This window comes from Pistacia vera, unplaced genomic scaffold, assembly GCF_008641045.1.
Source record: "Pistacia vera cultivar Batoury unplaced genomic scaffold, PisVer_v2 Contig1057, whole genome shotgun sequence".
NCBI lineage: Eukaryota > Viridiplantae > Streptophyta > Magnoliopsida > Sapindales > Anacardiaceae > Pistacia > Pistacia vera.
The window spans coordinates 150,709-174,158 of NW_022195090.1; the positions used below are offsets into that span (position 1 = coordinate 150,709).

Genomic DNA, 23,450 nt, shown 5'->3' on the forward strand with positions numbered 1-23,450 from the left:
TTTGCTAGGAGGTACTTCAATGCAGTATGGTCAGTGTACACAATAACCTTGGTACCTAGCAAATAAGAATGAAATTTATCAATAGAGAATACTACTAGCAAATAAGAATGAAATTTATCAATAGAGAATACTACTGCTAAAAATTCTTTTTCAGTAGTGGCATAATTTAACTATGGTCCCGTTAAAGTCTTGCTAGCATAATAGATCACATGAAAAATCTTACCTTTTTGTTGTCCTAAAATAGCCCCTATAGCATAATTACTTGCGCCATACATGAGTTCAAAAGGTAGTTCCCAATCGGGCACAACAATAATAGGAGCAGAGATTAATTTTGCTTTTAAACACTCAAATGCATCTAAACACTCTTGACTAAAATTAAAAGGAACATCCTTAGCTAATAAATCACAGAGAAATTTAGAGATTTTAGAAAAATCCCGTATGAATCTCCTATAAAAACCCACATGTCCAAGGAAATTTCTAACAACCTTCACTGAATTCGGAGGTGGTAGTTTCTCAGTGACTTCAATCTTTGCTTGATCCACCTCAATTCCATTCGCGGATATTCGATGACCTAACACGATTCCATCTCGTACCATAAAATGGCAATTTCCCAATTTAACACTAGGTTAGTGTCAACACATCTCTACAAAACATTAGATAGGTTAGTCAAACAATCATCAAAAGAATCACCAAAAACAGAAAAATCGTCCATGAAAACTTCAATGGACTTCTCAACCATATCAGAGAAAATTGAAATCATGCAACGTTGAAAAGTCGTAGGAGCATTGCACAAGCCAAAAGGCATTCTTTGGTAGGCAAATGTTCCATATGGGCACGTGAAAGTCATTTTCTCTTGATCTTCTGGCGCTATAGCAATTTGATTGTAGCCTGAATATCCATCTAGGAAACAATAGAACTCATGGCCAACTAACCTCTCTAATATTTGATCGATGAATGGCAATGGAAAGTGGTCCTTATGAGTCGCAGAATTTAGTTTACGATAGTTAATACATACTCTCCATCCTGTGACTGTTCGTGTTATGTTAGAGTAGGTGCCCTAGAGCCAATCAATTATTGTAGAATTGACTCTTTGTAAATAATGTTCATTGATAAATTAAAAGGCATTTTATTCTATATCGCATAAATCATTATTATTGCAATATGTATTAATATATGTCCTTAGAATGGTAGAATCGTGACGAGGGTATCAAGTGTTTCAAATCTTGATAGTGAGAACCCTATGAGCACATATGGTGGCCATTCTAGAAACGTCCGTAGCCCCAGTATTATTCTGAAGTAAGGGCACAAATAATACGGTAAGGCTATCATAGCATTGAACGACCCTGTCGAAAGACAGTGATTGATCTCACTTGTCAAGGTTGTTTGGTGACAACCTGGTGCAACACATGGGTGCTTACTGAGGCAAGTTCACCAGACTGACGCACTAGAGGATTCCATATGGATGGTAACCCCAGTGTCTATGGAACAAATCCTCTAGCGAATGGTGGTGCATGTGATCCTTAGACTTGAGATCACCGAAGCACCTTGTGCATCGATTGGTGTAGTTTGACACTAGCCTAATGCAGTTCTATTCAGAGCTGTCAATACGGTAGTGATTGGTTGCATCAAGGAGTGTATCAAGACTATGGTGGATAGACAGAGGATTCATCACTCTTGGGTATGGGAGAAGTTATCTCACGATGCAATTCAGTAAATGGCAAGGACACTAACACTGGGGCCACAGTGGGATAGAGTTGTTGCTCTATCCAGTTTATAATACAAGTCATTGGTCTAGTAACTGAATACACAATATCCAGAGTAACCAAAGGTTGACACTATTTATATGCCTCGGTCTCGTCGAGATAAAAGATGATGAAAGGATCGAATTGTACGATAACTATATCGTTGACAGGTAGCTACTTTTCTGAATCCGAATCTATTGGGTGGCCATGATGCCTTGCTAGGGGCCAATCTTGGTCTGTGTATAGTGAGACGATTAATTGGTGTTAATTGTGATACTATACACTACCGNGTGGTTTCATGGCTTGAGCAATTGCTCCATTGTTGTCACAATATATGTCTATAGGATCAATAATCGTAGGAACCACACCCTGATTGCGATCGATAATCATCTTTGTCAATTTGGAAACTAGCATCACTTTATCCTTTTATAGTGAGCTCATCTTCCCCTCCATAAACCAAGAACACATCCTTAGTCCTCTTTAGGTATTTAAGAATATTCTTGATAGCCATCCAGTGACGCTCACCTGGATCCGATTGATATTTGCTACAAGTGCTCAAAGAACATGACACATAAATCCGAGTACATAGCATGGCATACATGATGGATCCAATTGTTGATGCATATGGGATCCTCTTCACCTATCTCTCTCATCTTGTGTTTTAGGACACAATTCCTTAGAGAGATAAACACCATGTGACATTAGAAGAAATCCCTTCTTGGATTCTTCCATATTGAATCTTTTCAGTACCTTGTCAATATACGCACTCTGACTTAGGCCAAGTAACCTACGTGATCTATCACGATAGATCTTTATAGCAAGGATGTAGGCTGCTTCTCCTAAGTCCTTCATGGAGAAGCATTTNGTTTAAATATGTGTTCGCATATATTTAAATAAATTATCATTATTGTTAAATGTTAATATATATATATATATATTAAATATATATTAATTGATTTTAATTGAGATAATGATGAATTAAAATAAATATCTAATTGGGAGTGTTTGGAAACAAGGGGTGTTTGGGTTGGAGCCCAAGCCTATTCCATATGGGAATAGGGCAATTAAACTTTACTATAAAAGAAAAAGGTTAATTGAAAAAATAGAGTGATTTTTTTTCATTATTCATTTGATTGAAAAAGAAAAAACACACAGCCCCTTTTTGCTCTCTCTCTCACGCCAGAATTCATGTATGATTGAAAATCAAATACTCTTCATTTCTTCTTGATTCTTAAGGCTAAAGAGGATCTAGCAAATCCCTCTTTAGTTCCTTGCGATTGTCTTTGTGTGGACTACATCGGTTCGATCCTACACTTGGGTTGGTAGCAAAATACATTCAGAGATAACTTGAAGGAGCCTCTAAACGTGCGTATGATTTCTTAAACTCTAGATTAATTTTCTGCAGATTCTTGTTTTGATATAAACTGTAAATTTGTGCCCTGATCGTGGTTCTATGAACGATCCGTATTGTTTAAAGTTTTGTTTTCCGCTGCGTAAATGGATCGCTTCCTAAAATGTTAGAATTAGCTCGTTGTTATCGTTACGGACCACTATCATTCCTCCTTTCTTTGGCACCACTTGGACCGGACTTACCCATGCACTATCTAAAATTAGATATATAATTCCTGCATCTAAGAGCTTCAATACCTCCTTCTTGACCACTTCTTGCATTGATGGGTTCAATCTTCATTGTGGTTGGATGGTAGGCTTATATCTTTCCTCCATTAGGATCTTATGTGTGCAAATATAGGGACCTATACCATTTATATCTGCAATTGTCCATCCAATAGCCTTCTTGTATTTCCTCAATATGCGCAACAACTTTTCTTCCTCTATAGCATTCAAAGAAGCATTAATAATGACTAGAAAAAATTTATCCTCTTCTAAGAATGCATACCTTAAATGAGATGGTAGTTGCTTGAACTCAAGTGTCGGTGGCTTCTTGACTGGTGAGGTGGACTGAGATACCACGACTCCAACTTCTTTGATTGTTTGAGCTTAGGGACAAACTAATGGTGGTAGAGCATTTAAGTACCATAAACACTCTCTTATCTCTTCACTATCAACTTCATCCTCATGATCTTTAGAATTCATCAAGCAATTCTCTAAAGGGGAAATGGGGTAGCTTTCTTCAAAATTCTGCTCCACTATATTGTTGAGGACATTAATCTCAAAACGTGTGTCTAATTTAGATGGACGCTTCATGGAGTCAGAAACATCAAACTCTACTTGTTCATCTTCTACCCTTAAGATTAATTTCCCTTGGTGGACATCTATCAATGTTCTACTCGTGGCTAGAAAATTTCGTCCTAAAATTAAAGGTATTTCCCTATCTTCATCCATGTCTAACACTATGAAATCAACTGGGAAAATTAGTTTGTCTACCTTAATCAAGACGTCTTCTACCACCCCTCTAGGATATGTTATTGATCGATCAGCTAATTGGAGAGACACGGTGGTTGGCTTCACTTATTCAAATCCAAGTTTCCTGTAAACAGAAAACGACATTAAATTTATACTTGCCCCTAAATCACATAAAACCTTATCAAAGTAACAACTACCAATAATACAAGGGATAATAAAACTCCCTAGATCTCATAGTTTAGGTGGTAGTTTCTTTTGAATCAGTGCGCTGCATTCCTCTATTAACATGACTTTCTCATATTCCTCGAATTTTCTCTTGTGTGTGAGGATCTCTTTCAGAAACTTTGTATATTTCGACATCTGTTCTAACATATCAACAAAAGGAATATTAATATGCAAACTTCGAAACATATCAATAAACTTACCCAATTGCTTGTCAATTAAGCCTCTGATTCTTCAAACGGTGTGGGTATGAAAGGTTTGCATGGCTCGAAGAAATTTTCTGCTTAGATTCATGCTCGTCGTGTCCACCATATTCATCGTCACGGCAATAAGTTGGAACTTCTGACGATTTGAGCGCTGATTCACGATCACCGCGACCACCATATGTATCGCCGCCGCGATCGTCCTTTATGCCAACGATGTTCTCCATATTTTCACGCTCACCACGACGATAAGTTTCTCATCGCAGTGATCGTTCTTCTGCTCTTCATTCAGATCTTTCTCTTGTTCTTGCTTCCGTTTTTTGTCCTTTGAATTTTCCAAGGTTCTTCCACTCCTCAAGGTGATTACATGCACTTGTTCTTTGGGATTCTTCTCTGTATCGCTCGGCAAAACTCATTGAACTCTTCCTGCTAATATGTTATGGATTTGCCCAATTTGAGTCTCAAGGTTTCTAATAAAGGCTAACTGATTTTGGACAAGGATTTCAGTTTTCTCAAACCTCTTGCTTGTCTCTTCAATGAACTTAGATTTTGGCTCTTGAGCTTGAAAAACAAGAGGTTGTTTTTGCTTACTGTTCGGATGCTTCCTCCATGCCTGATTGTATGTGTTGGAGTATGGATTCCCTTGCCCCCTTTGAAAATTATTGACGTAATTAGCTTGTTCAGGCTGAGCAAACAGATTCCCTTCTTGACAATTGATGAGAATGCAGAATGTCATATTTACCCCCCTTAATGTCTAGTCTTTTATACTTATTTGTTGCCTAAATGTACTCATTATTATTCTATTTTGATTTAGGATGCAAATGGAGGCGGTAAATGCAAAACGGAACTAATTAGGTGAATTTAGACAGTTTTGACATCGCTTCGTAATCTGAGCATAACTCTCTCATCCGAGCTCTGATTGAGATGATTCAAAATGATATGGAACCCTAAGAAAGAGATCTATAACTTTCATGTTGAGTTTGGAGATATACTCGATGAATCAAGGTTATAATCAGGCTTGAAGTTGATGCACCTGCACTGCTGACGTTCTAGAACATCCCGCCTTGTCATGCAAGTTAAAGAGGCAGTTTATTATTGGAAGATTTGAAGACCTGTTACACGCAAGTTACAGCTGGACACACCACTTTCCTATTTTATTTTAGGACTTTATTTTATTTTCCATTAATTAGAATCAGATTAGAATAAATGTTATTTTAGGATATTAGAATATTTTGAGGAGATTTAGTAGAATTCAAATACTTGAATGGGATATGTTTAAAAGGAGAGAGAGATCAGATTGAGAGATAACACACGCCTCTCTTCCTCTCTTCTACAATTTTCTCTTTTGATTTTCGTGATGGCCATGAGAGGCTAATTTTCATAGCTTGGTCGAAGGAAACGGAGATCTCGGAATCAATGAAACTGTGAGATCTAATCTAATTTTTTGGTGTTCAATTTATGTTTTGAGTATTGGATGTTCTTCTGTGCATATTGTCATGATTGTTGAGTTTAATTACTAGGAGGCCTACTAGTTTATTATTTATTGCAATCTACTGCTAAGTTAGATATCAAATCCGTAATTGTTTGATCCCTTTAACTTGTGAAGTAATTAAGGTTTAAGAGTTTGCTGCGTCAGGAATTGTTAAATCTTAAGAAGAACATTTGACTGAATTAAATACAATCGCTTGTGTTTGTGTTGTTCAGCTTCATCGATCTCTCGAGGTCTTAAAGCTGCCACTAGATTAAGTCTTTAGTGCTTGTCTAGGGTTGTTTAGTAGTAAGATTAATTAGATCACTTGTTTCCTAATTAATTACAACTAAGGAGAGATAGAAAAATAGTTCCAACGGTGAATACTCAAAGTAAGAGTTGATTTATTTTTTGCATCAATGATCAGTTGTAAGATTCCGATGGTGGATGTTGACTTAGACCAGGTTTCGTTATTTTGATTGATTTCGGTAATTTAGGTTGAATTTCTTTTCCTAAAATTGTTTCTATTTTTACTCAAATCCCCCCCATACTGGTTCACGTAACATAAAACTCGGCTAGACACTCTCCATGAGAACGATCCCTACTCACACTACTATGTGTATTTTTAGGGTTTTAATTCTGGGTGCCTACGACAGCATACCAACAATCCTTGGATGAATGATTTCCTGCACAGAGTTCACATGTTAGAGAAGATGATTTATTTGCATTTATATTTAAAACATTACCTAATTGCTTTTGGATGTTTGAAAGTTGAGCAACCAATGTGGTGTAACCGTCAACTTCGTGCACTCCTACTGATTTCCTTGTTGAAGTTCTCTCCGAAGTCCTCATATAGTTATTGTTCACCATCATTTCAATCAGATTGTATGCTTCCTCTGGTGTTTTATTGTTCAAGGCTCCTCCATTTGCAGCATGTATCATGGCTTGAATAGTTGGCAACAACCCTTGGTAGAATGTTTGCATCTGCGACCAGATTGGTAAACCATGGTGAGGGAACCTTCGTAAGAGATCCTTATACCTTTCCCATGCTTCATACAATGACTCCAAGTCTTGTTTGTAGAAATTGGTAATCTCACTCTTCAGCTTGGCAGACTTGATAGGTGGAAAATATTTAGTGAGGAACACTTGAGCTAACTCGTTCCATGTCGTGATGCTCCCAGATGGCAGAGAAATCAACCAAGCCTTAGCTTTATCTCGAAGAGAGAATGAGAAAAGCCTTATCCTAATTGTGTCATCGGATACTCCATTATGCCTGAATGTGTCACATAACTTCAGAAAATTGGCGATATGCAAGTTCGGATCATCATTAGGCAACCCAGCGAATTGGACTGACTGCTGAGTCATTTGAATAATTGCTGGCTTGATACCAAAATTATTTGCTTAAACTGGTGGTCTCCTGATGCTAGAATAGCACCAATCAATAGTAGGACTAGAGTAGTCCTTCCATGCTCTTCGAACCACTATCGCTCCACTAGTTGCATTGCCTCTTATGATATCCTCATTCTCATTCTCTTGATTTTCCACATTGGGATTTATAATTCCCGTGTTAGCCATTGATTTTTCTAAGTTAGCTTGCCTTGCCTCTTTCCTCAACTGTTTAGCTGTTCTCTCGATCTCAGAATCTAAGGGATTAAGATCACCACCACCTTTTGAACGTAAGCTCTCTAGGATCTAAATTAAAGAAACAAACACAAAAAAATAAAATAAAAATTAATTTCTAAGCAAAAATAAAACAAATCGAATTAGCAAGTAAATATTTTGTATTGATATTAGTAAAAAAAAAAAAAAAAAGTTCCCTGACAACGGCGCCAAAAACTTGATAGGTTATTCGCAAGTGTACGAAATTGCGCAAGTAGTAAAGCTCGAGTAAACGAGTGTCGTATCCCAAGAGAACTACCTACCAAGTACCAAACTAGTCTATTTTATTGCTATTTGATGAAACAAAATTTTAAAAATGAATTTAATGAAAAATAAAACAAACTAAAAACTAAACAAAAGCAGAATTTTATTAATACTTTGGTAAAGAGATCAATATGACTAAACTTAGGGCATAGATTTCATATCAATTTAATCCTATGCATTGACAATTATTGCTAACCTAATTAAGCTTATTCTAAAGGCCAAACTCCCTAATATTCCACTAACTTTCTCTCGAACAATTAGCGAATTAACCCTTAAGTAATAACCCAAAATATCTCTAAGTTGAATTTAGAAGCTAAGAGATCATTAAGTTCTATGGAATTTACCAGAACCTCACAGATCGCAGTAACCTATCTCTAGCGTTTGCTCAATCTATGATTTTATTACCTTAGACTAATCAGGTTTCATCTCTCGATCTCAACCCAACCCATGATATCATTCAACTCTCTGATCCATAAGAATTGAAAGCATTACACACAATAATAAAACTTAGAATTAATGCTTAATCAAAATTAACAACAATAACATCAACACATATTCATAAATTAGGCTACATCTTTAGCCCTAGAAAAGGAATTTAGTTCATATTTGCAGTAATAAAAACAACCATTGTATTAACAAACATGAGTTCAAGAAAGAAAAGTAGAAAAACTTCTCTAATTGGTGAACAAGAACTGTAGGAATTCCGATCTCAAAAATAGTAGCCACTCTTTCTCCTTCTCTAATCCCTAAAAACTAATTAAAGACCCTTATTTATAGTGTTAGGGTTTTGAGTTTAATTATGAAAGAATTAAATGCCTTAAACCATTCAGATTCGGACTAGGAGAGTACAATAACCCAAACAGGCATGTGATCCATCGCTGCGGCGATAAAAAACTGTGGTTACGGTGATCGTTCTTTCTGACCCACGAGTCTGGAATCTTTAGAATCTGACAAAGTCATCAACACAAACTTTCTAGTTCTCTGAATAGGCTTTCCAACGCCATAAGAATCATCGAATTCAGATTTCTACAGCTCAAGTTATGATCGAAATATCAAAGCATGCTCATCTTGAAGGATTTTCAGGTTTTACGTCGTATCTTCGATGCATCACAACTTTCTCGTTTCAACTCTGATTCTTGCATCGTTTGTTCCTACTCATCATGAATTCCATCGACATCATTCTTCTTCATTCAAATATCATTTTTAACTTGAAAATACTCAAAATACACTCATGATGCCATAAAAGGTATTTATGAAATAATTAACTCAAAATTCACATTAAAAACACATTTTTCCACAAATAATCCAATTCAATCACTAACAAAATATGTATTTTCAAGCTCTTATCAATTTATGGTCTCGCTTAAGCGATTCTTCGCTTTTACCCTTGGTTGCTTAAGCAATTTGATATCACTTAAGTGATCAAGTCCGAGGCAGAATCAAGATCTGCCCAATGCATGATCGCTTAAGCGATATATGGTCTCGCTTAAGTGATTTGGTATCGCTTAAGTGATCAAGTTTGAGGCAGAATCAAGACTTGCCCAAATGCACGATCGCTTAAGCGATTTATGGTCTTGTTTAAGCGATTCTTTGCTATTACTATTGGTCGCTTAAGCGATCAAGTCCATGATAGTATAAACAGTTGCCCAGATGCATGATCACTTAAGTGATTTATTGTCTCGCTTAAACGATCCCTTATAGAAAACCCATTGTCGTTTAAGGGATATATGTAGTCACTTATATATCACTTAAGTGATCATGGGCAATACATATTTTTTCCAGCTTTTGTCCTAAATTTTGATAAACTAAAATCACCAACAAATATTAATTCCATATTTTCTCCTGAATTTGGCAACCTAATTTCATCAACAGATCAATGTCATGTAACAAGAATACTAAATAAACTCAAACTCAAAAGAGGGAGAGAAATACTAAATTGCTTTTGTATTAATCTGAAATGTGACAATTACTTTAAATTACAACATTATATACAACAAATAAATCTCCTATATACACCAAAAACAAAAGCAAGGCCGATAGCCTCTGTCCCCCCTCTTCATCATTCTCTCTAGCCACTTCCCCATCCTCCAAAATTATCCAGCACACCTTCAACATCAATATCAGTATCAGTGGCAGCACCACAACCCAAGTATCAACAACCTGACGCCTAACAACACCAGCTGATCTAATTCAAGACAACCCAATAAGACAACATCACATAAACTACAAAATTCTAAGTCCAACTTCCATACCTTTTGATGACAGCATCAACAATGACTTGAATTGGGTTTTGGTCAGTCAAAAGGGATCCATATGCCTATGGAAGCACTCAACAACCCAGCACTCTAAACAATTGCTCATTGTTTCATCATTCAATCCATCCATTGGGGTGTTAGTCATGTCGAACTCAATAAATTTTAGTGCATATGCCCGCAATCAGCACTACAATAGGAGAAAGATATTAGCATTAGAATCAGCTTATAGAACAATTGTATTATGTAAGTTTTATACAAAATTTACCTTGAGTCATTTGTCAGGATAGGAAGGCACTTGAGTGGCCACTTTCCCGTTAGTAGTTCATCACCTAAATGCTGAAACATCCCACTGTGGAAACAATGCACATAGTGGCTGTAACTCCATCTCTAGCTTCCTCTCTCAACAACTACTGGGGTTGCAATCAAGGATTTGCAGCAAGCCCTCTTCTAGTAGTGCAACGACGGTTATCCACTGCATATCCTTGATGTTCACGATGCAGTATACTCTTTTAACGTTTGCCAAACTGTTGCCATGTTTGGGCTTTTCCCCCTGTACATACTGCATCATCCTATTATCAAACTAAAAATTATCAGGGACATCGTCGAAGTCATCTGTGGCCAATCTCGTCTGCTTGCCTCCCTTTGTTACACCTCTACCAATGGCTTTTTTCATTAAACTGTCATATGTAGTTACTAGCATTTAGGCAAAGGCCACATCGGTGATGACATAGTGTGGATGCAAAATATCACGATTACTGCTTTGTCGTAGCCTTATAAGTGTCAATACCTCATTGATGTGTTGCATCAAATAAAAATAATTAACATGATAAGTATACAATACCTCATGGAAAGCATAAGCAAAAATAAGGAAAAATAAGGGAAAATAACTCACCGAGTCGTCGAGCCACCTGCCCACCGTCAACATCTTTTCAAACCACTCCCAAGGATAGTCTCGGGTCTTGCATTTCACATGCCCATCACTTCCAAAATCATTGTAATAGGCATAGAAAACTTTTTTCTTTTCCTCATCTATTAGCCTATACAAATTGACCTTTAACTCCTCCATTTTCACTTGCCCACTTCCTCCTCCATTTTCACTTCCCCACTTCCTTCGCGTCCCACCTCACCCTCCTCCATTTTCACTTCCTCCGCCTTCCTCCTTACCCTTCTCCACTTTCACTGACTTCCTCATTTTTTTTCTTCGTTTTCCTCTTCTTTCCATACGTTACTGCCGTGTAAGGAGAAATTACATGCTCACTTTTTCAGCTATCTCTTTTATGCTCAGGTTGCACTTTAACCACTTTCAATACCCCACCAACTTCCTCAACCACCCTACAAACTTTGTCCGCCACCCTATCAACTTTCTCCTCTATCCTATCAACGTTCTCCTCTACCCTTTTCATCCGCTCTTCCATTTTCTCAAACCTCTCATAAATGGTTGTTGTAAAACTCTCAAACAGATCGTTTATGAGGTCAACCACCTTATTCTCTTGACCTCGATGGCTTGACAAAGCGATACTTGTTGTATTGGTTTGCCAATTGGGTGGAGGCGTACAAACGTCTTCATCCTCCTCCTCCTCCTCCCTCCTGTCGATTGGGCCGTCATCATCCTCGGCGTCAACAACATTCTCAAGCAGTGGCCCTACAACTGCACTCAAATACGTGACCCCTTCTAGGTCCCACATTAGGCGATCTATCCCTGCATCTACTTCATCCTCCAGTGTTTTGCACGATGTAACATATTCCTCTCCCATTTCACCCCTAGTAGCGGTGAGGAAGGGATGGACGACTCCCTACAATAAGAAAAAAAATTAATCAAATTTAAGCCACATTTAAAAGAAAGTGCATATTCAAAAGATTAATCCTTTAATCTTACCCGAGCCGCTTGAATTTCGATTTCTATTTTGTCGTAATCCCAATGGGTACACTTCTTGATGTGCCACCGCAACATCCTAGGAAATTATAGTCGCTCATCCGAAGTCTTCATCCTCCCCCCGCCTTAGCCAGGACAATGACAGCCTCATACATCCAAGCCTACATTGTAAAAAAACAGTCCATATCATAATTAAAACAAATATAATACAAAAAAAAAAAAAAAATATAACAAAAAGCTATTAATATTTACCTGTATTGCCCATGGGAAGCCAAACAAATTGTACATGTTCAGTCTATTCTTCTTGACAGATTGGCGTTGCTTTAAGGCTATGTCTTTTCCTTGCAGGGAGTCTATGGATAGCTGAAATGATACCCGTCCCCACGAATAAGCATTAAAGAAGTCCATGTTACTTGCCAACTTCACCCAATCCATATTAATGGCTTCTGTTGAGTCAGAAGTCATTAGGATTGAATGCACGAACCATACCAGGCACATCTTAAAACTCTCTAAAGAGGTATATTCACCTTCTTCTAACCTCTCCTCTAAATCGCATCCCGTAATAGACGCCTTCCCCTCCAAAACCTTTTTAGCCAAGTTATCGGTTGTCGTACTCTTCTTTATTATCTCTTGCTCTGCTGCATCTGGAAATGCCCCACATCTTAAGCCTGTCATCAGGGCATATTCCATGATCCCAAAACATAGTGGCTTTCCATCCACCACGAACCACATTTTTTTTTTTTTTTTTTTTTGGCTTTTAACTAAGTGTAGCAACATATAATGCACTCCCTGCCCCCAGAACGCCTTTTTTTAATTTTCTCCGATGTTCACAAAATGACCGAAACAACTCTCTTTGAATCAGTCTATACCCTTCTTCTGTTCCCATAAAATCTCCATTATTCTCATAAAAACTTGCCAACTCGACCTTACTGTCACCCTTACAGGGAAGTATGGTACCTTATCGCTTACAACCTTCACCCATAGACTTTATAATTTACGCTTCGGAAAATCTGCACAATCGATATAAACTAAATATCAGCAAAAAAAGAAATGAAAACAACCAATAGGCTGCCAATTTGGGGGATATGGGCTTCGAGGGCATCGGGGAGTGGGTGTTTTTGGTGAGAGGACCTGGGAAGCAAATGCAAGCCCTACAGAGGCTATGGTAGGTTCCATGAGGTTGGAGGGCTAAGGATGGAAAAAGGTGGTGGAATAAGGGGGTTGGAGGGTTGCCCTGTATATTGCAATGCTAGCCATGCACAGCGCGGGCAGCGCAACGTGGCCAGCACTGCAATATGCAGGGCAGCCCTCTAGCCCCCCTATTCCGCCACCACCTGCCATCCCCAACCCACCAACCTCCCTACGCCTCCCTTGCCTTCCCCCATCCTTTGGAACCCAAACAAAGTCACTCCCTCAATGCCCGCCAACTGCTCGACAAAATGCCACAACCATCATAACAATAAAACCAACTACATCTCCCCCAAATTTGCACAAATCAATCAAATATCTCATCCAATTCAAAAAAACAAGTAAGAAAAAAGTACCTTTTTCTTCACCGGCGTCCTCCTCCTCGCCTGAATTCTCGCCAGCATCCTCCTTTTCAGAACCGTTTTTTGATCCTTCTCTGTTTTCTTGTGCCGCCATCGTCTCCTCTGCCTCTGAACCACCTTCACTCATCGGATGATCCACCAGAGTGTTTTCTTTGATAGCCTTTGAACTGTTGTCACCGCCGAAGTCTAGGATTTGGAGTGGGGTTGGGTTTTCCTCCTTTTTCTGAATATCAGCCAAGATTTTGTGTAAGGAAGCTTTAGGATCGAATATTTGCCAAAATAGGGCACTTTCGTCGCCAGACATGGCAGAGAAATCAAAGGTGTTCGTCAGTCATTTTTTGGGTATTTGGCTTGATTATGTGATTTTGAAGGGGGGGTCGTTTTTAATTTTCAAAATTTAAAGAAACTTCCGTTATTTATAATATTACCCACATATGTTTAAATCCTTTCACTTTCCTCGTTTTACATGTTTAATGAATCCTAAGTGTGCCACGTCAGTTTTTCTAAATTAAAAAAAATTGAAAAATATTTTCAAGGTCATTTTTTTAAATGCAAACTTGAGAGGTCTAGGGAGTTAATTCCTCAATTTTAAGGCACTTTCAAATTTTCAATTGTCATTTACTCTGCTACGGTGAGATTGCAATCACAATAAAAATGGGACAAATCCAAATCCCGAAAGACCCTTGTGAGTCAAGCATTCTCTTCACATTAAACCAGCATTTCGATGTATATTTTGTAAGTCCATCAAATCTTAGACCAGAGACCTGATCAAAACATAAGCACTCATTAATTAAAAGTTTACCAAAATAACTTTAGAAGATCAACAATGAAATGATCCTAGTACAAGAAGCAAATCGTAGATTGCTGAAAATTTTGCCAGGAAACCTTGTTTTGGTCGCAGTATTTTAAATTTAAGGCCTAAGAATCTTGCATCATACTCCTTTCAATTTGAGGGAAAAAAGAAAGAAAAAAATCCAAAAAATCCTACCCACATTATTCACTACTTACCAGAATAAAATGGTCCTGCGCGCTTTGAACGAAATAGAGATATACAAAAAATAAAATAAACAGAAAACACGTAAACAAAAACAGTAAAGAAAAAGAAGAAAACACACGATTTATCCTGGTTCACCCAATTAATACACTACGTCTAGTAGAGTCAATATTTTTTCAATACTGTCCCACCTCTCTCGTTTACAATTAAATAATTTGCCCTATGATTGCTATGACTTATTACAAGAGAAAAGTATGTTTATATACTAGATTTAAAAGACTAAACCTAATATTACAAGGATTCATATTCCTAATCCCAAACCTAATAAGAAATTAATAACTAAAAGAAATCCTTCGGCGTTTATACATGAAAAAAGCCCAAAACCTCCTACGGGCTCAGGGGCACTGCTCCTACGACCCCCGTCTGTAGGGCCCTCGAATGCATCTATGTGGCCCATAATGCTGAAGTGGTTGACAACTCCAACACGCTCAATTTGATAAAACATTTGGAAACCAAAAATGGAGCTGATAACTATATTTTCTTTTTATCATTTCAACTTGTTTGTCTTGTATGATTCAATTTTATTCTTATTTTATACGCATACTTTTCAATTGTGAATTTGGTTACTATTTCTGTCAAACATAGATTATTCTATCCTAGATTTTGCGTAATTGATTAGGAACCAAATGAGAAATGCCCTCAGGGTATCTGGCTCAGTTAATATTTAACAGTAAACCAGCAAATTAATACTGCAATGGTTACACAATAGCGTAGAAAAAACTGATAAGTCCAGTGATCTTCCAAACAGATGGCCACAGATGATCCTTTAGACTATTGGCCACTGTTGGCACTAGCAAAACAAGAAACAAAAAGGAAATATCAACTGCAAACATTTCTTGTAAGATCTTAGTAGTCCTAATTAATACAAGACTGCAACAAAATCAAGGATACAAATTAATACAGAAATTCAAATATGTTGATCTCAGGCCCTGTTTGCTGCTGAGACAGAGTCGTTAGTGTTCTGAAGTAGTTCTGAAGCTCCATCTGATTACATAACTTGCAAGCCGAGTTCCATTTGCCCAGCAGCCCTTCGCGAGTTCGTTAAAGTATGATGCTGACGCCAGGCATCTTGTATCACTCGAGCTGCCTGAATCATTAGATGGTTCAAGTTCAATTCGGAAGGGCTCGAAAGATGGTACTTAATGAATACGTTTTTCAAGTCATCTGCCATGAGAGCGAAGGCTTCAACTTTTGTAAGTGCTTGAATGGTTCTCTTTGACATAGGGAGATTGGATGAAGAGGGGTCATCCATTGCCCAAGCTACGAGTTCTTCTCCACAGAACTCTCCATCTTTCAGATAATTCCTTTTGGTTCTGTTATCACTGCTTGTTGAGGCTGTCGTTTTGGCCTTGGCATAGCTCCATAGTTTGCCGTGCACTACGAAGAGCATCTCATCAATTGTGTCTCCCTCTCGGACAAAGTAAGTGCGTTCAATGTAGAAAGCTGGCTTTACGCAGTCACACAGTGCATCCAACGTTGCTTCATTAAACTTTTTAAACTCATCTACCTTGAAAAGCATTCAAGAATTAGATATATAAGGATGTGGGTTCAAATTTTGTTTAACAATTAGACAAACATAGCTACCTTCTTTAGCAGGTCTAAGCAAAGTTCGCGCTTTATGTTCATTCTGAGGTCTCTGGGAAGATTATTGAACAAATTTTCTACATCAACACCATTGGTTTTACGCCATATGTATCGGTGGTATTTCTTAACCTGTTGTTGGAGATCCTCTGAGAGCCTTTTGAAGGGCGTCCACTCCTCTATCTCTCGCGTCTTTAGTCTCATATCTCTCGCGTCTTTAGTCTCATCTCCTCTGATCTTACTGCTTTAGATTGCAGATATACCTGCGTGTTTTTTCAAGTAATTTAAATCTTTATTCCGCTTCACCTAAGTGAAATGAAAGATAAAAAGAGACCAGAATAAAACGAATGGAAACCTGCATATTTCCAATGAGAAAGAGAAACAATATTAAGCCAGAGACGGTTATCAAAATTGCAAGTAAGTTTTCCCAGACATAGCTACTCGTTTGCAGATTCTGACCAAAGCAACTGCAAAAAGTTGAAGTTCAATTCTAATTATATCAGATAGAAATGATAATAGAAAAGAAAGAATGTAATTAACATTTGAAAGATGTTTCGTTATTATATGAACATACACACCTGAGATTTTGCAGGCCCCAATGAAAACAATGTAAAAACTTCTGAGGGAAATCTGTCACCTCCACAATTCCAGACTGAAGAGCATCATGAAACATTCCAAAGTCAAATGAAGTTGTGTTTCGTGTCTTTGTAGGGCAAACATCATTCAGAAATTTGTGGTCTCCTAAATTGGGATCATCACAGTAAAAAGAACCACCAACACATCCAGGATGATTTATGCAGGGTTTCTTCCAGCACACAGTCTCTCTTTCTATGGCCAAAAAATACCAGAATGCTCCAAACACCTAAACACCAGCAGCCAACAAGTCACTCAATGATCAGAAACATAGGCCTGTGAAATCGAGAAAATAATTATTTTTGAATCATGTAAATCAAGACATAAATGGTAATTTGACTTACATGACAAGCAAGCATGTAAAGAAGAAGATTGAATGTAGCTCTGGGCCATATAGCTTCAGCAAGTTTTCCGGATGAAGTCCTTGTAGCTTTTGTAAACAATGGGTAGATTCTAACAACCCTTGGCACATATTGGAAAAACACAAAAAATTTCAATAACTTCATGTTATTCAAAAATCTTGAGCTACTCCTTGTTGTTATCATTACTAAAATCACAACCTACAGACAGCAAATCAAATTCAGATTCGTATGTAGGACCATATTAATTAATATAAGCAAAAATGTTTACTTGTATGTTTAAGATTAGTCAATATGTCAAAGGTAGGCCTCTTTTTGGGTTGCTTCCAGAACAAGTAATGTTTTACTTACGGAAACATTTTAACTGTAAAATAGTGGCTGCATTACTTGTGGGAGGGGAAGAATTGCCAGAAGGTCAATTAGGAAGAAGTGCAACAAATGTTTCAGTGCATCTTTGTCCAGAGCATCTCCTTTATATATGAAAAATAATGTGAAGCCAAAACGGGGTCGTTTCATTTAAGTTCATTGAAAGAATTCTAGCCGTCAGATCAAGATAGATCCAAGGGTTGATATTTGCTGATATGGGCATATATAAAAGAAGCAACAATGATGTGAACAGCCTCATCTTTTGTTAATCTGAAAGGTTAGGGTTCGTGAGAGAAAAATTAGAGAGCAACTAGGGTTGAGTATTTGCTGGGTTTTTCTGGGTATAATCTGGGTAGATTAGAAAGAGGGTTGCGTTTCCTTCTTGAGGCTGGTTTTGTCCTCTGTTTCTTGCAGATTATTGAGAGATTCTTGAGCAAATAGGCCTAGGTTGAGGGTTGATCTATTTTGGCAGATTTGTATGGTTGTCTTCTTGTAATCGTTGGATATTCTTTTAGTGCTATGAGTATCCGTATTTCGGAGCTCAACGTGGATGTAATTTATCCAAGATTGGATAGACGAACCATGGTAAATTCGTGCCTTGATTTTTGTGTGTGTGTGTTTTTGATCTTGAATCTTGATTGTGTTTGTTTGTGTTGCGAATTGATTAATTAGGCTTGGGTTATAACAGTGGTATCAGAGCCAAAGTTCTAAAGGGTATTTAGGTTTAGAAATCGTTTGATTCTTGACGAATTAGAAAATTAGGGTTTGTCAGTTTGGGGTTTTTTCGATTTAAAGGTTCCTAGATCATTAGGATTTCGAATCTTGCTGAGTCTTAGGATTAATTCGTGAGATTAGGTCACAAACACAAGGGATCGATGAAATTCGTGCAAAATTGAAATTAGGGTTTTGTTAGGATTTGGGGGTTTTTCGGATTAAAGGCTTATAGAGCTGTAAGGTTTCGAATTGTCCTTGAATCTAGTTGAATTGGTTAGTTTGAGTCACAAACACGAGTCAGGGGAGAAATCTTGGTATTGTCTACGGGCTGTAGTAGTCTTGTCACTTTCGTCTTGTTTGATAAAGTTTAAGGGTATTTCGGCTGGAACACCAGTAACTGCCTTAAAAACTGTCTGACAGTACTTGGCAACCTCTGGTATAACAACGCCATGTACTCCTTAGACTATCCTGAATTGTCATTACAATACAATGAGCACTACTCATATAGAGATCTCCCAATATGTTGGGAAGATCAATTTTAATACATGGAAAAAGAAGATGAAGGCCCTCATTTCACATAATAAGGTAGGGCTTGCTCTGGAAAAAGATACCACCAAGTGGTCTGAAGAGAAACTGAAAAAGAAGGCTGAAGTGGATGAGGAAGCCTATAATATAATCATAATGAATCTGTCCGATGCAGTCCTGCGAAAGGTAGATGGCATGGAAACACCGCTCAGACTCTGGGGTAAACTCGAATCCCTTTATTCCTTACAGTCTGCATCAAACTTAGCATTTCTTAAAGGAGCTTTATTCTCTTATAAAATGGATGTTACTAAGTCTGTAGAAGAAAACCTTGATGAGTTTCTTAAGATGACATTAGTGTTGAAAGGTACAGATCAGGAGTTAGGAGATTCTAGTTTGGCGATGATACTGTTAAATTCATTGCCTGATGAGTACTTAGTAGTGAACAGTGCTTTACAATACACTGGGACAGTTCCCAGTGTTGACTTGATTATAGCTGGCCTGAAATCTAGGGAATTGGAGTTGAAAATAAAGAAAAGGAATGGGAATAACTTGTTTGTCAAAAGTAGGACAGATCCTGGACAGTTAGGAAGGGATAGTAACAAGAATTTCCAGCAACACATGAACCCTAAGACTAAGAAAAAAGGAAAGAATAACAAGTCTAAAGGAGAAATTAGGAAGTGTTTTCACTGTAATAAACCAGGCCACCTTAAGAAGAACTGTTATGATTGGATAAAGAAACAAAAACAGCACAATACAGAGAGTAATTCAGCTAGCACTAGCACTGGCATTGAAATTTCAGAAGCCCTCACTGTCTCAAACCAAGCTAGCAGTAAGGAATGGGTTTTAGATTAGGGATGCACCTTTCATATGAGCCCAAACATCCAATGGTTCCAAAACTTTAGGAAATGAGAGTTAGAAATTGTTTTCATGGGTAATAATCACTTTTGTAAGGTTCAAGGCATAGGAAACATAACTATTAGGTTAAATAATGGTAAAGTCATAATGTTAACCAGAGTAAGGTATATACCTGACCTTAAAAGAAACCTGATTTCATTAGGAACTTTGGATGAAGGTAGATGTAGTTATAAGGCAGAAAAAGGGTCCATAGTTGTGTATAAGAATAATGAAATTTTGCTTGAAGGGGTCAAACAAAATGGGCTGTACATTCTGTGTGGTCAACATTGTGCATTCACTATAAATTCTGCTTTATCATCTACTAATCTGACTGCTGCAGAGAAATGGCATTTGAGACTTGGCCACATAAGCCAAAAAGGTATGACAGTGTTAAGCCAACAAGACTATTTTGGTAAGGAATCTATATCTGAATTAACTTTCTGTGAAGTTTGTGTGTTGGGAAAACCGCACAGAATGAGTTTCCAAAAGGGAACTCATCTAGTTGAAAAAGGGTTGGATTATGTACATGTAGATATTTGGGGTCCTAAAAGGGTTAGAACACATGGAGGGAATTACTATTTCCTCTCTATTGTGGATGATTATAGTTGAAAGGTATGGGTGTACCTGTTTAGGTCCAAAGATGAAGCCTTAACCAAGTTTAAAGGCTGGAAAAACCTGGTTGAAAACCAAGTTAATAGGAAGGTGAAAACCTTTAGGACAGACAATGACTTGGAATTCTGTAATCTGGAGTTTGACTCTTACTGTGTAGAAGAGGGAATTCTGAGGCATAGGATAGTTAGGGGAACCCCTTAGCAGAATGGGGTTGCTGAGAGAATGAATAGAATTCTTCTAGAGAGGGTTAGATGTCTCTTATTCACAACTGGTCTACCAAAAACCTGTTGGGGGGAAGCACTAGGTACAGCAGCCTATCTTATAAATAGAAGCCCTTCTAGCTTAATAGACTTTAAGTGCCTTGAAGAAAAGTGGTCTAGGAGGAGACCATCTCTTGAACACCTAAGAGTCTTTGGATGTGCTACATATGCACATACCAGAGATGGAAAGTTAGAGCCAAGATCTCTTAAGTGTGTTTTTTTGGGATATCAAGAGGGAACTAAGGGTTATAGGCTGTGGGAAAGGGCTGCCCTAGGGGTTAGGGTAATTGTTAGTAGGGATGTGATTTTCAATGAAACTGTTTTTCCTTGCAAATCTGGTACTAACAGTGCAGGTAGCTCACAAAAAGAGTCTAAAACCTCTAGACAAACTGGGACAACTCAGTTTGAGGTGGAGCCTGAAACTAATCCTGATCAATACATCCAAACAGATGAGACTGATCCACTTGAAGATCAACCACAGCAAAATCAAGAGCAGGAGGATGAAGATCACCCTACTGACAATGCTGAAGTGGATCAACATGGTAATCTGGCCCAATATTAGTTAGCCAGAGATAGAGTCAGGAGGGAGATCAGACCTCCTGCAAGGTACAGCTATGCTGACCTGATCTTTACAGCACTCCTGGTTGGTTCAGAGATACATCGATCAAAACCTAACACTTATGATGAGGCAATGAGTTCAAGGGATAGAAAAGAATGGGTGGCTGCTATGGAGGAAGAGATGGAGTCATTGCACTCAAGCAAAACCTGGACACTAGTTCCAAAGCCAAAGAATCAGAAGTTGGTGGAGTGCAGATGGTTGTACAAACTGAAAGAAGGGATAACTGAATCTAACCCACCAAGATTCAAAGCAAGGTTAGTGGCTAAGGGCTACACTCAGAGGGCAAGTATTGATTTCACTGAAATATTTTCTCCAGTAGTTAAATTTAAAACTATTAGAATCATTCTAGCAATTGTTGTTCAATATGACTTAGAGATAGAACAACTAGATGTTAAAACTGCTTTCTTGCATGGTGAGTTGGATGAGAAAATATTCATAAGTCAACCTGTAGGTTTTAAGGATAAAAAACTACCTGATTATGTATGCTCACTGAATAAATCTCTGCCCCCCTAGACAATGGTACAAGAGGTTTGATGCATTCATAATAGGAAATGGATTCACTAGAAGCATGTATGATAACTGTTTCTATTTTGCCTGTATGAATAACATACCAATCTATCTTCTGCTATATGTAGATGACGTGTTAATAATTAGTAAGTCCATGTCTCAAATTAATGCTTTAAAGGCCAAATTAAATACTGAATTTGATATGAAGGACTTAGGGAAGGCAAAGAAAATACTAGGAATGATGATTGATAAGATAGAAGTGCAAATACCCTTAAACTCCATCAATCCTCATACTTACAGAAACTGGTCTTAAAATTTGGTATGAATGAATCCAAAGCAGTGACAATGCCCTTAGCAAACCATTTCATACTTAGTAAGTCACAATCCCCAAAAACATATTCAAATAGGCTGAAAATGGAGAATGTCCCTTATTCTAATGCCATAGGTTTTGTAATGTATTCCATGATATCCACCAGACCTGATTTAGGATATGCAATATCACTATTAAGCAGGTTCATGTCAAATCCTGGAAATGAACATTGGAATGCTTTAAAATGGTTAATGAGATACATTAATGGCACTGTTCAGATTGGTTTAATTTTCTGTAAAAGATATGCATCACTTGATCTGGTTGGTTATGTAGATGCAGATGTTGCAGGTGATCGAGACTCTAGGAAGTCCACAACTGCTTATTACTTTACACTGGGAGGCAACTATGTTAGCTGGAAAACACAGTTGCAACCTCTGGTTGCACTTTCCACTACTGAAGCAGAGTACATAGCAGTTTCAAATGCATTCAAGGAAGCAACATGGTTGCAAGGGATTCTAAAAGAAGCTGATCTGTTGAATGACACAACAACAGTTTACTCTAACAGTCAGAGTGCCATCCATTTGAGTAAGAACCCAGTTTATCACGAACGAACAAAACATGTGGATGTCAGGCATCACTTCGTCAGAGACCTGATTGCAAAGGGAGAAATTATTCTTTTAAAGGTGCCTACTGAAGAGAATCCAGCGGACATGGGAACCAAAGTGGTGACCACAGCCAAGTTTAAGCACTGCTTGAACTTGCTTCACATCAGACAAACACTTTCTCTTAGAGCTGAGAAGAAATATAGGATAACTTATTGCACTAAAAAGGAGTCCAACAATGGAAAAGAAGAAAGGAAATAAATGAAAGGAAGAAAGTTGGCTTCAAGGTGGAGACTGAAAAATAATGTGAAGCCAAAACGGGGTCGTTTCATTTAAGTTCATTGAAGGAATTCTAGCCGTCAGATCAAGTCAGATCCAAGGGTTGATATTTGCTGATATGGGCATATATAAAAGAAGCAACAGCGATGTGAATAGCCGCATCTTTTGTTAATATGAAAGGTTAGAGTTCGTGAGAGAAAAATTAGAGAGCAACTAGGGTTGAGTATTTGCTGAGTTTTTCTGGGTATAATCTAGGTAAATTAGAAAGAGGGTTGCGTTTCCTTCTTGAGGCTGGTTTTGTCCTTTGTTTCTTGCAGATTCTTGAGAGATTCTTGAGCGAATAGGCCTAGGTTGAGTGTTGATCTGTTTTGGCAGATTTGTATGGTTGTCTTCTTGTAATCGTAGGATATTCTTTTAGTGCTATAAGTATCCGTATTTCGGAGCTCAATGTGGATGTAGTCTATCCAAGATTGGATAGACGAACCACGGTAAATTTGTGCCTTGATTTTTGTGTGTGTGTGTTTTTGATCTTGAA

General features: G+C 37.8%; 3 protein-coding genes and 1 non-coding gene across 4 annotated transcripts; 2 read left to right on the forward strand and 2 right to left on the reverse strand.

Annotated features, from left to right (window-relative positions):
* The first annotated feature begins 6,999 nt into the window (after positions 1-6,999).
* On the forward strand, positions 7,000-7,106 carry LOC116129217. Its single transcript, XR_004127875.1, has one exon. It is a non-coding gene; the product is annotated as a small nucleolar RNA R71 (small nucleolar RNA).
* Positions 7,107-15,372: 8,266 nt separating this feature from the next.
* LOC116129130 (putative cyclic nucleotide-gated ion channel 13) lies at positions 15,373-16,439 on the reverse strand. Its single transcript, XM_031414891.1, has 2 exons — positions 16,239-16,439; positions 15,373-16,161 (listed from the first exon to the last, which is right to left on the reverse strand). The coding sequence occupies exons 1-2, from the start codon at positions 16,437-16,439 to the stop codon at positions 15,643-15,645; spliced, it is 720 nt and encodes a 239-aa protein (XP_031270751.1). The 3' UTR covers positions 15,373-15,642.
* Positions 16,436-17,422, reverse strand: LOC116129139 (cyclic nucleotide-gated ion channel 1-like). The gene is made up of 4 exons (XM_031414899.1): positions 17,213-17,422; positions 16,814-17,097; positions 16,591-16,702; positions 16,436-16,498 (listed from the first exon to the last, which is right to left on the reverse strand). The coding sequence occupies exons 1-4, from the start codon at positions 17,411-17,413 to the stop codon at positions 16,436-16,438; spliced, it is 660 nt and encodes a 219-aa protein (XP_031270759.1). The 5' UTR covers positions 17,414-17,422.
* A 4,716-nt stretch (positions 17,423-22,138) lies between these two features.
* LOC116129156 (secreted RxLR effector protein 161-like) lies at positions 22,139-22,897 on the forward strand. The gene has a single exon (XM_031414912.1). It carries the CDS (start codon positions 22,139-22,141, stop codon positions 22,895-22,897), a length of 759 nt encoding a protein of 252 aa, XP_031270772.1.
* Positions 22,898-23,450: the final 553 nt, after the last annotated feature.

Coding starts and splice junctions, on each gene's coding strand:
- LOC116129130 (XM_031414891.1), bottom strand. CDS start 16,439: ATGAGACTAAAGACGCGAGAGATAGAGGAGTGGACGCCCTTCAAAAGG. Junction 16,162..16,238: donor GCTTAGACCTGCTAAAGAAG/GTAGCTATGTTT, acceptor ATGCTTTTCAAG/GTAGATGAGTTTAAAAAGTT.
- LOC116129139 (XM_031414899.1), bottom strand. CDS start 17,413: ATGATAACAACAAGGAGTAGCTCAAGATTTTTGAATAACATGAAGTTA. Junction 16,703..16,813: donor TGGGGCCTGCAAAATCTCAG/GTGTGTATGTTC, acceptor AACTTTTTGCAG/TTGCTTTGGTCAGAATCTGC. Junction 16,499..16,590: donor TTCTCATTGGAAATATGCAG/GTTTCCATTCGT, acceptor AAAAACACGCAG/GTATATCTGCAATCTAAAGC.
- LOC116129156 (XM_031414912.1), top strand. CDS start 22,139: ATGGAGAATGTCCCTTATTCTAATGCCATAGGTTTTGTAATGTATTCC.